The sequence below is a fragment of the Lagopus leucura genome, unplaced genomic scaffold (genome assembly GCF_019238085.1).
Source record: "Lagopus leucura isolate 7727_CA_CO unplaced genomic scaffold, USGS_WTPT01 Super-Scaffold_100159, whole genome shotgun sequence".
NCBI lineage: Eukaryota > Metazoa > Chordata > Aves > Galliformes > Phasianidae > Lagopus > Lagopus leucura.
Window position 1 is genome coordinate 25,156,126 of NW_024962335.1, and position 16,668 is coordinate 25,172,793.

The following is a 16,668-nucleotide window of genomic DNA, read 5'->3' on the forward strand; positions in this document are numbered from 1 at the left end:
CAATAATATATTACATATTTAACTTAAAATTCTAGTGCTAGAGAGGAAACCTGTACCTCTCCAAATAATCTTCCACTTGAGAAATGTTGAAAATTGAGAACAGCACATGATGCACATTTGTTTGTTTATGCAATCAGTAGTCTGTGAGTTCAGAACTTGGGCGATTTTAGAAATAGCTATTGTAGATAGAACTAGACTAACTTTTTTTTTTTTTTTTTTTTTACTTCCTACTTGGGATTCAATTAAAGAGTCAGGAATGGACTGTAACTGTGATAAGTTCCATAGAATCATCATAGAATCATAAAAAGGCCTGGGTTGAAAAGGACCACGGTCATCATCGAGTTTCAACCCCCCCGCTGTGTGCAGGGTTGTCAACCAGCAGACCAGGCTGCCCAGAGCCACATCCAGCCTGGCCTTGAATGCCTCCAGGGATGGGGCATCCACAGCCTCCTTGGGCAACCTGTTCCAGTGCGTCACCAACTTCTGCATGAAAAACTTCCTCCTAATATTTAACCTAAACCTTCCCATGTCAGTTTAAAACCATTTCCCCTTTTCCTATCACTATCCCCCCTTGTAAACAGCCGTTCCCCTTCCTGTTTATACGCTCCCTTCAAGTACTGGCAGGCCACAATGAGATCTCCCTGGAGCCTTCTCCTTTCCAAGCTAAACAAGCCCAGTTCCCTCAATCTATCTTTATAGGAGAAAGAACTCTAGTAAGCTGCAGTCCTAATGTCAATACAGGGATAGCTTAAAAAAAAATAATGAAAAAAGCTTGTATTTATAACTTAATTATTTAAATCCAAACTCATAATTTTGAGCAACAGAATCTTTTTCAAGAATCAGAGAGCTACCAACAAAGATCAACCCCCTGAAAAACCCCTTCCAAATAAAAAAAAAAAAGTAAAGAATTAGGAAAAAGCATATAGAAAGTAACCAGTGTGAAGTAAAATGCAAACCTAAATGGTTAGTGCTATTTCTTCCACCAGTTCCTTAGGATGACTTAGTTCTTTCCTCAGTGTTTGTCTCAATACATTTTATTGATCAGAAGAACTTCAGTCTTCTTCATCAATAAAAACTATGCCTTTTTCTCTAAATATCTAACATTTTTCAGGACTGCCTTTTCTGAAGTTTCTTTGAAATATACCTACCTCTGTCATCCCAAAACAAATCTATCTTAGTATTTATAGTTTGAAATAGTGGTAAAACATAGTATCAACTGCTGAGTTGTTTTTTTTTTTTTCCAAAACAAAAATATGTATCAAAACTTCATAAACAGATTTTAGACTTACCAACGTAAATTGTTGGAGAATGTCCACTTGCCTTGGAGCTGAAGAGATATGAGTTAATGCATTCCAAAATTGGAACAAGAATCAGTAGCGGCACGATGCTTATCACATTCATCGCAGCAATTGGCAGTACAAATCCACTGAAGTTCAAGTTGGAATTCATGGTTTGGAGATAATATCCTGAAGGAATCTGTATTGTGGAATACAAACCAACTTCAGTGTAAGTTACTTTTTATGGATAATTTTTTTCTTTTCCTGTAACAGAAGCTTCTTCAACACTTCCTTCTGAAGAAGTCACAGAAAACCAATTACACACTAACCAAAAGGAGTAACCATTCATGATTACAGCCTTTCAGATAGTGACTCTCATTCTCTGCTAGGCTTTAATATTATCTACTTATTTCACTTACTTCTCAGTTTAACAAATCTAAGGAGCAGCCCATCAATTTATATTAGCTCTAATGAAGATCAAATAAACCATCAGTCAACATAATAAATTCTCCTGAGTACTTCAGTGACTTCTTACATGTCTTCACAGTGTGCAGCATGACTCTTTTCATTTTAGAATAGCATGATGCAGAGTTGTCTTGAATTTCTAATTGTTTGCTCTAAGTGAAAGAATATTTTAAAGACATTCTTGCCATCACATAGCTTTAAGAGCTACATAGATTTAGCCATAGTCTTTGAAGCAGCTTAATGTGGCTGACATTAATGTGACTGGCATAGCAGCTGTGAAGGGCTACTTTTTTACTTTTGTAAATCAAAAAACAGAAAACAGTACTCAATTCAGCAACATTCCAATGCTATTCATCAGGATATGAAGTTAAGCAGACTTAAGACTGTCTTTCACTTCAAAAAGCAAATAGTTCCTATTTGTTTGATGATACATAAAAATTGGCTGAGTTTATTGACACATACATAAGAAAGCCCGCTGTTTATATCAACTTGTGTTTTTTGAGGAACCTTGGTATACTAAGCACTGAAACTTCACTAACAACAAGGAGTTACAATCCACTTCATTTTACAGACTGATAGGAAAATAGGTAGAAAAGAGGTAACTTGAGTAATTCACAGAAAGCAGCCATGGCAGAGCTGGATGTAGAATGGATTTCTTTACTCTCATTTCTGCTTTCATAGCATTTTGAATTTCTGAGGTTTTGTACATGGCTTTTCCGTGCAACTGGCAACGCCAAATCCAGATGGAATATTACTTGTAGCTGTCTGAAAATTAAAGTGTAGCTAGTAACCCAGATCTTCAAGGGTTACTCATCAATTATTATAGTCAACTGTAATCAACATAATTTCACTTGATGCTAAAGAGTTGTTCAAATGCTAGATGTTAATAAGAATACTATCACCCATATTTCATTTCCCCTCAAAAAATAGAAGATGTAAAAGGACGAATAAATAGAAACAGAATCATGACAGATCAGACATAAGCTAAGTTACATTGGTTCCTCATTTCCATTGCCTATTGGAAATCAGAATTGACTTATTAGGAATTATCATCAACATGAAATCTGTTAATAGTATGGAGAAAATACAATTAATCTTTATGAAAAATATCAATCTATTGCCTAGTCTAAGAAAAAACCTTAGACATATCGGAAATTCTGCTGAATGCCATTGCTTTCAGGAGGTGCAAGCAGTCTTTTCCAGATATATACTTAGACACTACAACAGAGATTATTGATTCCTGACTCATTTCCATCTGGTCATTAACACATAGCCTCAGTCACTTGTGTGTTTGTTTTTATTTTGTCTTCCACTCTCCCTGGCATGGAGCTGAGTGAGAGAAGAAAAGGTAGCAGATGAGCAGGAATTTTTAACAGTTGCAAGATAATGTCAATGAAATAGTGTATGTTACACATATGTAAGAATTTCCTTAAGCACCCTATGCATGCATTTTAAAACCAATAACTAAAAATGAATTTCTAAATTTGTTACGCCAGTTGCCAAAGGGTAAGCTGCTTCAAGCTCCTGCTTAGCCAGGATCATCCAGTCAGAAATTAATCTGAAGGAATCATGTCAGTTGAAGCAACTCCGTGAAATATTTACATATCATTCATACATTCAGACTTTGAAAGAACTGTTTCCATAAATGGAAAACTACACATTTCCACTGTAGATGCAGCAGACATATAAATCTACCAGAACAGTAGAAATATACAACTGAAACAGCAAAGAAAGATTTTATGCCTTTCCTAAAAATTGAGTGAATATTTAAGAAATTGGAAAATTGTGTGTTTCACAGGAGTGCTGAGCCTGAATCTTCAAAACATGAGGAGCACAGGAGTCTCAGCACTAGATATTTCAGTCGAAGGGATAGATAGAAATGAGCAGAAGAAAGACACAGGAACTACATCGCAGCAAGGCTGATTTTAGTTTTATTTGATGAGATGAAGACTATTCTGCAAGGTGGTTCTGTTGGTAAAGCAACAGTTAAGAACCATGTGAAATGGTAGTAAACAGTCTTTTTTTGAGATTTGGTTTGAAAAGTTGTTTACTCACCTGCATAATACATGTTCTGTAAAGAATTTGGAAAGCAAACAACGGGAAGAGCCTGGCAAGTGACTTTGTACTTTCCACTTGAGTCTCGCTGTACCGACCACCATGATATTCCTTGGCATGATCTAACCAGCTGGATACATCTCCACTAACGTAACGATACCGCACACAGCACGTTTTCAGTGCACTACCAATTACCCCAAAAGTTGTCAGAAGGGAACTGTCTGGAAACAATCAGACATAAGGCATTAGTACATTTTTATTTGCTGCCAAAAATAACAGAACAAAGCATTTTGTGAGCAAAAATATAACTTGATATATTGGGAGGTGTTGTATTACCTTCCCTTGTTTTGGCTTTCTCTTGAAAGAATTTAAACCCAAGATAGGAATGAAATGTCGCATCTCTGCTGAAGTCCAACAGGAGCCATGTAGAAGTGAGAAGGAAAGGGAGCTCAAAGGAGGGCTGATGGGATAGAAAGTTTTAAGGAACATGTTTCAATGTTTGAGATATCTTAGGATTCCCAACGTGCTATGGAAAAAGCTTCCAGTCTAGTTGTTGGCATATTAAAATTTGTCTACAAGTAATTGCTAGCTTGGTTCTTTCTCGAAGAAAGAAATATAGCAAGGACAGAATTGTTACCTGCATTCTTGAAGATACAGATTTATTTACCTTTGGTAAGTTGCCCATCCATGAGAATGAAAGCTATAGCATCTCTCTGCCTTTCTGATGTGTTGAAACACTATAGAAGCCATGTATATAGTGTCCAAATGTAACATGAATTCAGAAGACGGTAGAAAAAAAAGTTTCCCTATCACCTCTGCTGTTGAAAGTATTTTCTAGAATGTTCATCTGACACCTATAGGATATTCTTCCAAAACTAAGAAATGGAAATTAAAAAAATAATGACTGTCTAGCATTAACCTGTGGACTGTTGGCACAGTTAAATAAAACCTGAAGTAGAGAACATGACTGAAGCTTCCAAACATAGACACTACATACAGATTTTGTTTTCTGTGACTTTGCTAAGGTAATATTCTTACCAATCACTGTAAGCATTGCTAAAATTCAGACCCAACATATTTCAAGACCAGACCTGAGGACTAAGAACTATTCAGACTTTCAGATTGAACTGACTAAGAAGATAATCAGAAAAATGTGAGAGTTAGAGCTCTTGTCATAGCTCCTTAGTGTCATTTCAATCAGTTACCTACAACAAGTTACTTGTACAAAATATGTATGTTTCTTACAACAGAATTCAAAGCAGATTAGTAAGTGGTAAACTAGTAAATAGTTAAGTAAAAGTTGTAGTTCAGTCAGGAACTTGAGTCATACGTAGCCTATATCAAGAGGATATTGCCAGTTACATATTTAGAATAAGTGTCTTACCCATTCTTCAGAAGCAAAGCAGTAAATCCTACAATACTCCGCAGTAACAAATTTTTCAGATTACAGAAGTACACAACTGAGTAAACATCATATACTCTGTACTATTATTTCTAATGTTTTCTTGAGAGCACCTATCTGTATATATATTAAATTACATATTCCAGAAGGAAATTTCCCCTCTCTGTTATACTTAAGATCTTGGTTCTAACACTCTGCTACTATGACCTTTATGTAATCATGAATATCTATATTACTTAATCATAATGAAAAAAAATCTCTATATTGCACTCTAGATGGTGGATACACATTTTTCCCTCCATCTCTGATCACTGCCAATCCTAAAATTTTTAGCAATGGAAGAAATGCAAATTTAGTCCATGTTTGACAGGTAAACATAATTGAATGCATGATCCATATCTGAAGAGTTACATCAGAAAAAAAAAGAAACACACAAAAATCCTGTAAGGTCATCTATGGATTTGAATAACAGCTTTGATGTATTTAATGTTTCACTGTCTTACCAGAAGATACAAAGTGTGTTATGTTTTATTTTGACTAAAGAGATAAAAACACATTTTTCTAGTGATTAGCATTCTGCATAGATGTGGAAAACACTTAAGTTGAATAACATTCATTCATAGAAAAAAAACAATACAAGAAATATTCTGCTAGTTTTGTAGATGACTAATATAGCAAAAGATTGGCTAGTATAACACAAGATTGTGTTATCCTTTTTAGTGGTGTCAAACTACTTAAACAAGTAACCAGATTTGGTTCATTTGAATCATTCCAGTGCAGGCTAGATGCTGAAGACTATTCTTAGCTTCTCAGGTTGTAAGACCTGTAGCAAGACCCAGAGAGCTTGACAATTACTGTTCTCTCTATAAGAAGAACAGCTTAAGTTGACACTAGCCTTTACATACCTCAGTCAGATATGATTTTTTGAAGGGCATTGGGGAAGGGGTGCATTTCTTTCTAGTATTTCCATCACATAACATTCCAAGATACTTGGTTCACACATTCTTTCATTGCTAATAATTTTTTTTTATTGGACTGAACTAATAACAAAAACACAAATATCTTTATTTCAGTTTCTGTGTTCTACTGGAAAAAGTAGAGCAAGATTTGGGCACTTCTATAGACTTATTCTTACTTAGGCACTCAGGCTCCAGTTACATTTCTGTGCTTGGTTAAAGGAGAGAGATAGCTGTCATCAAAACATTTTGAAAAGCTGAAGTACTAGTTAGCACTAATTGCTAACTGATGAGCCAACAGAAATATAAGAACTTCTGCTTTAAAATAATAAAAAGTCTGCTTTGGAGCTATTTAGGGCTATTCAGTATTTTCAATTATTTTCAAATACATACAAATACCCAAGGTTGTATTGGAAAGCACACTGAAATAATAAGCATGAGATATTCTGGAATACTGAGATATTACAAAGTTTGCTGATTGATTTTGTAAACTCACTGCTTAGTTGCTCAGTTGTAACTTCATACCAAACTCTGGAGCATGCTTATAAGTGAAAACAAGTACGTTTGGTACCAACACCTCAACACAACTTGGGCATAGATAGGACAAAACACACTGACATTAGTAATGTGCAACATGCATGTAGTATCTATTCCTGTACATGAAACTGCTCTGAACCTATACATGGACAAGGCAGAAGATGTACATAAGTTCACTAGAGACTGCTTTCAATTTTTCAGCCTATCCAGAATCTATATATTTATCTTTACAGAGGATGTTTTCTCTTAGACTGACTCCATAGAGGTAAAACCCCTCCCCAGGCATCTACAATCAAACAGGTAATTGTTTTGAAAGAACTTATTTAGATGTCCAAAATGATGCTAAAACAATCTCTAAATATACTTCCTAAGAGATAGTTCCTTCTTACCTGTTTTGGGTTTGTAAATCATTTCTCCACGCACCATGTGAATTGTGATCATGGCCATAAGCACAGACACAAATGGGAGAAGAAAACCAAGATTTCTCGCCACAGATTGCTGGATGTAAGAGATGCTGACAAAGACAACTGCTGAATTTAAGTTAATCAGCCAATAAAACCTAGTACACAGAGACAGAGAAACCAAGTTTAGAAGAGCTGAATAATTTACAGCTTTTATATAATGGCATAGTTAAGTATTACTGTTATGGACAGCATCAGTAACACACAGACACCCCCACTTACACAGCAGAAACACCTAAATTCGCTTGGATGTTTCAGCTCGGTGAGGTAAGCGATAAAACTAAGACACTAAGGCAGAAGAGCTGAACAAATTATCAATCTAGAGCCATAAATAAACTTGTGGATAGGAATAATTAAATGTAGGCATTTACCATTTATACTTTTAATATCTGATAATGTAAGCTTAATGTATGTAAAATTATGAAATTGCATTTTTAACCTTAACAAAGAAATAACATTGCATATAACAGCCATTCAATTATTTCCTCTGGTGTGAAATAAAACTTCTTACCCCAACTTAGGTTTGAGTGCATATTGTACAAATAGTATCTACTGGAGCATTCGACCAATATATCCTGCTTACTAAGGAAATGCTTTGGACAGTAGGTTTATAAACATGAAAAAGCTGCTTTTCTGTGGATTAAACATTATTTTGAGACATTTAAAAAACAAATTCATTTTGAGTAGTCAGTAATCTAGCTTTCAGAGTACTTGCTTTGGGTACTTTGGTGATTCTTCTCAGCTCTAGTCCATTTGCTTGGATTATCAGACTAAATGTCAGGCAGGTGGCCACAGTGAGCAACAGCTTTGTTAGTAGACTTTCCCCTTCACTCTTAGAAGTCTGTGGAGGACCTTGATTAAATAAATTCTTTTGAGAATCTTATGCTTTAAAGACTTCTCTCCAAATCAGCAACATATTTTTTGGCAAATCCTTTAAGTAAAAGCTACTTCTAAAAGGGAAGAAGTACAAAAGGAATGGATCTGTAGAGCCAGATATCTTGTGTTAAGGACCCAGTATGTCTAGCCAAGGATTTTACTTTGTACGTTTTAGTCTGACCCTGTGGACTCAAAGTTTACTATTGGCTTGAGAGTAGCAAATGTACCATAAATTTTGCGGTTACGTATTCTGAAAGAACTCAGCTTCTGCATTCTGATTTCAACTCAAGAGCATATTTCTGATATAAGCAAAAACGTTATCATGAAATGTCTAGAAGAAAGATCTTACTAGAATATATTATGGGAATATATTCATTATGATAACTTAAGAAGTAATACTCAGGTGACTTTTAACTTAAAAGCACTGTTACTGTACTTGAAAAGCTTCCACTTGCTATAACAATTGAGATGAACTTGCTGAACAAAGACAGATCTAGAAAAAAAACACTAGAAAATATTCAAAAACTTTGCTTTGTCACTTTCTTTTAATAATTCTGAAAATGGAATATGTTTTCTGTCTCTTATAATACTATTTAATTTCTTTTAATTGATTGAGCCAGATGACCTTAAGTTTCAATCCAAATTCAGACCCAGATATTCCACATATTTGAGAAAGGCTCAGTACCCAAACCACGTATTTACCTGCACAACTTTTTAGGAGGAGATGAATTTTATTTAGAATAACTTCAGAGTTCTCTATAAAGAGAAAGTGAAAAAGATAAAAGGGGTAGACTAATTATTTAATTTAACGTTAAAGTGTCCTGGGCTGACAGCATAAATGAATTCACTGTATATGGAAAGAAAAGTGATTTAGAAGAGACATAGGAAAGAAGGGAAATATAGTTCCATCATTCCCTGTCTTCTTCTGTAGCAGATCAGTAAGATGAGACAACATTGCTAGCTGCCATCCTTTGTCCCAGTTGTGTACCTTTCACTCTTATTGTCTGCCGCCATGGACAGCATTTGTTTAAGAGGGAACAGCCATAGAGCATTTTGGAAGTTAGAACCAGGTCCTAGATGTGCAAAGCAATCTTCTTCAGGAATTGAATTAAACAGCAGGTAGTTGCAGGTTTATACTTCATCATTTCATTTAAAACCTACCTTTAACATAGTAAGTATGAATTTCTTTTGAACAGAATGTAGCTAAGGACATAAGGTCTTACTCATCAGAAGTATACAATCACCTTTTTTATCTATTACTTCAAAGTTCAATCCTGTGACAGATATCTACCAAGAAAAAACACTCTACCAAGAAAAAAATGATTATATTCTGAGAGGTTGTAATGAGATTAAGACCACTAAGAATATAACTTAGTTTTTAAAATTTTGAGATAGCAATTAAGTAGCCTCTTTTCAGATGCCATTGCAAAAAACACACATGTGCCTTTCTTAGTATTTCCAAAGCCCCAAGAAATAACCCATTTGGATTTCACCCAAGGAACTTTTTATTCAGATTATGTCTTCTTTGTAATCAACACTGAGAAATGTCACTTTGATTAAACACAACTCTGAATGGCTAAGACCACAGTACAATAAATTCTCCAGCGCTATCTTTCAGAACAACTGATTGCACTCCAGTCTTAATCCCCTAGAGTCTTATTTAATCAAAATGATGTTGCTAATTAAGGATTAAAAATCAGAATAGAGTAAAAAGATTTTTTTTTTCTTCTCTCCTATGGGCAGGTCAGGGAGGCAGAATCTGCTCTACAGAACTAAAAAGTCTCATCCACCTTTGGTAAAGCTGCTTTATTCACCACTGAAGTTTGGATTTAATTCAGAATTCTCTGATACTAACATAATTGGTGGAAAAAAAGAATAGCCAGTAGAGCTACTCCCAAAGGAATAAAGATCTGATTCACAAAGATCTTCATCGACTACTCAGTGTTTTGTTGTCAGTATGACAATGTGCTAAGTTTTGATTTTATTAAGTGTGTGTATATAGGGAAAGGACAGGAAAGGGGACAGTTTTAGACTTTACTTCACTCTGACTCAAACAGAAGTCCTACAGTTTAATCAGAAGGTCAAGGTGAATGTTTAGTGCTACAAAGTGATAAATGGAGGCAAACAGATGACCAAAAATGATCCCCCTGACACAGAAACAGTTATTTTGAAAAAGAAAAAACAAAAACCAACAACTGATTTTTAGAAACTATTTTACCTCTTCAATTTTTCCTCCAAATTTTCCTGAAAAATGAGATATTGTAAATGAAATATAAATGTAAAGTGCATCATCTGTTACCAAGTGTTCTGAGTGCAAGATCCGACATGATATATCATTTTCTTACCACTGATATCAGCAGTTAGAGTCTACTGGCATTCTTCAGTTCCAACAAACCAGGAAATTCTATTGCTACCTGTAATTTCTAAAAATTGTATCACTGAATTTTGTCACAGTCAGGGATTAATAGCAAAATTAAATCAAATTATAGATACGTTAGCTGTAGAATAATGTATTCCATTTGTTTTCCTAACAGCAGCAGGACACTAAGTGTGAGTACTTGAGCAAGTTATGCAGTCCTGGTTCTTGACTGAAGATTACTACTGAAGACCAAAATAGATGATCACCAGTTGGTCCTGGAAAGCAAGAACTATACCAAAGGTTTTGACATAAATTCTTGGAAACTGTTTCAAAGCTTAAATATTCTCCGTTTAAAACCCAGTAAATAATAACAATAATTGCAAGTCCACAGGGAATTTCAAAGCAATACAATATCATTCTCTACAGATACTTAGCTGTTGTTAAGTTACTAACCAGTTGAAAAAAGAAAGAAGTTCCTTTGGTCCACAGTTCTCAAGGTTGTATGCACTTAGTGGACAAACTATAGCTCTTATGCCTCCTATTCCCAGGCTAGCTGTGAGTAGTGCAAAGTAGAACACTATTTTCTGCTCCTTTTTGGTTAGCGTATGAAGAAGAATATGTCGTTTGTCAATGTAGATATCTTCAAAAGGGAAAGCCACAATGGGTAGCAGGGCTGTGCCTGGAATCAGAAGGAAATCATTATTTGAAATAAATTGAAGTCAGACTGATAAATGTGAATCTGTAAGCAATTATGTTGAAAAGATGGAAATCAGAAGACACCAGATGAGAGTGAAGAGGAAGGGCCTTACTTCTGCAGAAAGCTAGGAAGACAACACCACTGTGAGCCTCTATGAAAGCAGTTTTCTCTAATATGCTTGCAAGGATTTAGGTCCTTCAATATATTGAAGAGCTTACCCTGGAAACGAAAATCCTCCCATTGTGCTTTTCCCATTTCTTGTGTGTAGAGAGCAGTAGCTCTCCACTAGCCAGCAAAGAAACTAAAACAGCCAAAAAGCCTCCCCATTCTGGAATAATTAAGATTTAAAAAATATATATTTAAACCGAGTCTTTAATGAGGTCTATGATTTAACAAAGAAAGTCTCAAAAGTTTTACTTTTTTGTTGTTTCTTTTTAAGTTGTTCTGGTTTTCTGTTGCAGCTTCATGGGAAAAATATGTTTTTAGGAACTGAACTCACAGAAGCACTGCCATGAATTGCATTTACCAGCTCTAGTCTGCAAAGCAAGTCTCAGATTTGGTCAGCTATAGATTATCTGTGCTTTAATTGGAGACAAACTCAAAATATCGCAAATTTAAACATCAGCTTGACATTAGTCAAGGTTTAAGACTACAGCTGTGCATCAAACACTTACATTTAGAAGCATTCAATTAACCCGACAAAATGACCACCAGCTCTGAAATGCACTGAATCTCTCTATTTAGCTTAAACAGTTTTGGAGATCTTTTTTGCATAGAAGATCTCCGGAAGAGCAGTTGGGGAAGATTTGGATTTCTGTTAAAAAGCAAGCTCTCAATATAAGTATTAGGATATATCCTCCATACTCACTGTGGTGTTTGTTTATACTGATGTGTGCTTAAATGCATCTTTCCCAGTTATCCAACTACAACAGTCATGTCTTCACATACAACAGAAATGTTGCTACCAACAGCTGGGAAGTGCTTTCCATTCTTTTTCTCAAACTCTGTCTAAAACATCCCATTTGCCCTAAACACTAGCAACAACAGATGCTTGTTAAAGGGACCAGTTCTAAGAAAGAGTTGAGCAACTGCAATCTTAAGAGCTAAGCCACGTTAGAGAAGTAAAGATCACACACCTGCTAATCCATAAGACATGAAAATGCTTCTTAGCCTTGCTCTATGTATTACCTCACAAAAACACATGGGCAGAAAACTGCAAAGCGTTTTGTAGAGGAAAAAATGAAGTAATTCATTATGAGCAAAACTGGCCACGAGCTTGGAGAAAATTATTGATTTTCAGTGTTCAGCAATACATTTCTGTAACAGAACTATTGTAGCATTAAAGCACACCTGGGTGTCACCTACCTAAGAAGTGTAGAAACATGCAGATGCACACCAGCTTGATCCTCCCCACCAGGCACTCGGCGAGCCAGCCAGCCAGCACTGGTGTCAGCATGGAGGTGCCCACAAAGCACATATTTACAATGGCAGCCTGGTAGTTGCGATAGCCAAGTCTGACAGTGCAGAAGAGGATCATATTGCAGACGATGCCAAAGAATGTGAACCTCTCACACAGCTCCACCAGCAGCACACAAATAGCCTCCTGGACTTTCTTCTCAGGCAGAGTCAGGTTTCCAGCATGGTTTCTTCTACCAGGTAGCAGGTTTTTCTCCTTTTCAGCGTCAGCTGTAAGCTGCTTCTCTTGAACATCACCACTGCCTGCACCAGGCATGCTTGACTTCTTTGACTAGGACTCAGGAGGGCAGCTTAAGTTACAGGTATACTTCTGTTCTCCTCCACTGTAATTAGCAAACTGGTAAGACTCTCACTTTGAATTCCACACTTTACCACTACAATTTCGTGGGGCACCAGTCACTTTTGCGCTATTACATATAGGATCAAAGAGTTTCCAACAAATAAATTAATCAGAGACATACCAGCGTTTCAACTTCTGAATTTAGCAACGTTCAGGAACACAGCCTATTTAATTAATCCATTCATATATGAAAAACATTTTTTTCCCCAGTGTATGTTATCTGTTAAATTACTTGCGTCCAATTCAGTACATACAACTCTATTTGTATGTTAAAGGTAAAGGTTTAAATACACAGGAAAGCCAACATTATCAGCAGATTTTAAATAATAAATCAAGAAATATAGTAAACTGGAGCTTTAAATAGGCAACAGATGAAAAATTGCAAGCAGAGTTTTTTTTTTTTTTTTTTTTTTCTCCAAAAGTTAGCAGTATCTAATTTATTAGATTTGTTATATTTAGTTGAAATTCAGATAAGTTAATTAGAAAAATAAATAATGCAACTACATTTATGTTAGGGAATCAAATTTTAAAAGGAAATGAGTAAGTTGAATGTATTAGCAAAGAATAAAAGCCATCTGAAAGCAACGTAAACCAAAACTGCTTTTCTAACTAAATATTGTGTGGCAATACCTCATTTCGGACAAGAGCACATGCAATTTCTGCCCAGTAAAAGCAATCACTAGCTTAAATAATATTTCTGATGAGACAAAGTTGCTCCTTGTGCCTCTCATCCACAGAAAAGTTTGCAGTTTTCCCAAATCAGTTTATTTGTTTCTTGGAGCTCATTAAGGTGACTATCACCTTTTTGAAACACTCCCAAAGAAGAATGAAAAGTACTTTAGACAAACATAAATGCATATGCATGTTGCAAAGCAGTGGTAAATCAGGTGTATTTCTTTAAGAAGATCTCTCAATGCCTCAGCATTTTTGTGTCATATTTTTCTAAATGTCTATATAACTATTTTCATTTTACCTTCTCAGACCTATTAAGGCTTCTACATCCCCAAACTGATGCGCAATAGTATATAACCAGTATTGATAGATTCCTAGACTACCTCCAAATTAAATCTTTCAATGCTACTGCCAAATTCTAGTTTACTTCCTTGTCTTGTTTAAAAAGTATCTGACTTAAACACAAAGCCTAGAAAATCTGAAACTTGAGTCTACATAACAAAACACTGTACCTTAAAATAATTCTAAAATACATATTTTTAAAACTGAGTAAAATTCAAACACTACAGAAACTTTTGTCAGAGAAGTCCAAATGAGAATGAAAATAGCCATGTCCTGTAACATAACCAAGAACTGCTTCTGTCTTTTCACCTACAGTAGCTACAGAGATTTTCATTTGGACAAACCCAGCAGATAAATCCAACCTAGAAATCACCTGTAACTCAACCAACCTCACTAAAGCCTAATGAAGCCAACTCCAAATCCAAACACAAATAAAAACTGCTTGTAGACCAAAAGGCATATATGTCTTTCACTGCACAGAGATACTCTTATTTAACTGTTCAGCAAGAAAATGTTATTCCCTTACTTTATTTTTTTTTTTAGGAAATATAGCCTTTAAGGAAAAACAAGAATCAGATAGAAAACACCAGGATAAACACATTCTTACTACCATAGGCACTTCAGTATAAAGTACCCCAGTTTTCTACAAGCTATTTTTCTCTTAAAAGGTGCAAAGTTTACCTGTTCTCATACGTGCTAATAATTCAAAGTGAACCATATCATGGAAACTACTAGAGACAGCAAGGTTGCTAACCAAAATATTGGTATCTTAGTCTTCATGTGGTTTCATTTACTCTAACTTTGGATAACAAACAAGGGAAAGGAAATAACTGGCTGAGCTTTATATGTGCCATTGAAAGGAGGCAGTGGTGATTGTTTTCATTTTTTTTAATTCTGAATTGCCTTTGCATGTGACTGTTAAAGGCATGGTGATCCTGATAGTCACAGGTAGCAATCAGTAAATGAGTTAATGATGCCCTCAGTGAAAGCACTGTGGTCTTTCTTCATCTAGTTATTTAACCACATCTGCAGCAGATATAGGTGATCTGTTAGGGTATTCCATGATGTGGTTTTAACTGAGTTCTCCTTGGATCACCTGGTATTCTCTTAGCCTACTCTTAATGAAAGAGGTAGTAAAACTACATAGAACAAGAATTAAAAACATAAATTTAATTTCAATATGAACTGCCTTTGTTTTTTTTCTTTTATTTTTTGTCTTTTTTCCCCATATGTTTTCATCACTTTGAGCAATATCTTATTTCATGGGGAAGATTACGAAACAATTTCTGTTTAAAATCTTACCTTAGACAACTATTTCAGAGATTTCTGTGCAGGCAGCCGTCAGTCAGAACTGAGATGAAGTGGAATCAATTATAGGTTATGATGGTCTTGTTTTGTCTTGTAGTTCATGGCATTTGAAGCCTGCATCTGATGTTTCTGAAGAACTTTGTGAGCATTACTAAAAATTCAGGATAATGTTTGCCTGCATTTTTGTTTGACTACATACCAGAAGAACAAATGCAAACAAAACCTAAGCACTCTGTAAATAACATAAAAGATCAATTAATAAAGTGAAATGCAGTCATCAGGAATTATTTGTGAAATCTGTTAGTTTAACAAATTTAATAAAACTCTTCTGTGTTTTATGAAGATCTGTTACACACTGTACAAGTACTCTTTGATGGCTGAAAAAAAGCATATATGAAGTAATCCGTTATTAACATTTTTAAATATAGAAAAAAATATCTCAGAACTTCTGGACCTATGACATCCATCACATTACATCTGGATAGTTTTTCCATTTATTAAGTATTCCTGTAATGTCTTTCCACACGTTAACTGGAGGCAACTGGGAACCCTAGCTCAGTTCTGCCTTGCTGTGGGGATGTCATAGCCACTATCTTGTTCTGCAGCAGCTTTTGTCTGTGAAGGGGCAAGACCAAGGTGAAAGATTTAATGTAGAGAATAGTTGTATTTAAAAAAACATGCTTATTATTTTTTTCTTTTGTATAATTTAATGGTTCTATGGAAGCCATATTCTTCTTAATTCAGAGTGTAGCACAGAGCTTTGATGCAAAGGTCTTTCTATTCCCAGCTCAGCCTATGAAAGAGTGCTTTAGCCATTTCTCTCTGAGTCCTATTTCTGTCAGACTGCCTCTCTGGTTGTGTGCAAGCCATGTTAGTTTGCTGGGATCTTTCTCTCTCCATCTTGAAAATAGAAATAAATTGAATTACTTCACCAAGGTGGTAAGAGTTTAATTCACTAAAATTTACAGTGGTGTTCTAATTCCGATGTACAGCGTTACAGAAAGACAAAATACAATAAATAATACTTATTTTTATACATTATATATAAATTTATAATATTTATATAATATTTATATATATTAATATTTATTTATATTAATTATATTAATATTTATTTGTTTATATTTTTATATATTTATATAATATATAATATTTATATATTTACACTCATATTTATATATATATATTAGACACTACTAAGCCTAAGGTGCATCATTAAGTACTTAAGGAAGTGCAAATACAAGAAAGTGCAACAGTGGACACACTGGAGAGAACGCAATGCAGAGTCATGAAAATGATGAAGAGTCTGGCGCATTTTCTTTCAAGAGAGACTGAGAGAGCTGAGACTACTTGGCTTGGAGAATACTCAGGGGATTCTGATAAGCGTACATAACTATGTGATGTTTGGGAACTAAATAAAATAGGTCCAGGCTTTTTTTCAGTGG

At 35.1% G+C, this 16,668-nt stretch overlaps 1 protein-coding gene across 3 annotated transcripts in view; it reads right to left on the reverse strand.

Moving 5' to 3' along the window:
- The window catches only part of SLC15A5 (solute carrier family 15 member 5), a 29,306-nt gene extending 14,593 nt beyond the window's left edge, over nucleotides 1-14,713 (reverse strand). Inside the window, exons 1-6 of one of the 3 annotated variants that reach the window (XM_042890199.1) lie at nucleotides 14,597-14,713; nucleotides 12,451-12,884; nucleotides 10,842-11,067; nucleotides 7,082-7,251; nucleotides 3,798-4,018; nucleotides 1,290-1,476 (exon numbers count right to left, since the gene is read on the reverse strand). In XM_042890199.1, the coding sequence (XP_042746133.1) occupies nucleotides 1,290-1,476; nucleotides 3,798-4,018; nucleotides 7,082-7,251; nucleotides 10,842-11,067; nucleotides 12,451-12,817 (1,171 nt within the window). In that variant the 5' untranslated portion in view covers nucleotides 12,818-12,884; nucleotides 14,597-14,713. Of the gene's footprint in view, nucleotides 1-1,289; nucleotides 1,477-3,797; nucleotides 4,019-7,081; nucleotides 7,252-10,841; nucleotides 11,068-12,450; nucleotides 12,969-13,531; nucleotides 13,596-14,596 lie in introns of those variants that run through there. The other 2 variants (XM_042890200.1, XM_042890201.1) reach the window with 2 other exon arrangements.
- Nucleotides 14,714-16,668: the final 1,955 nt, after the last annotated feature.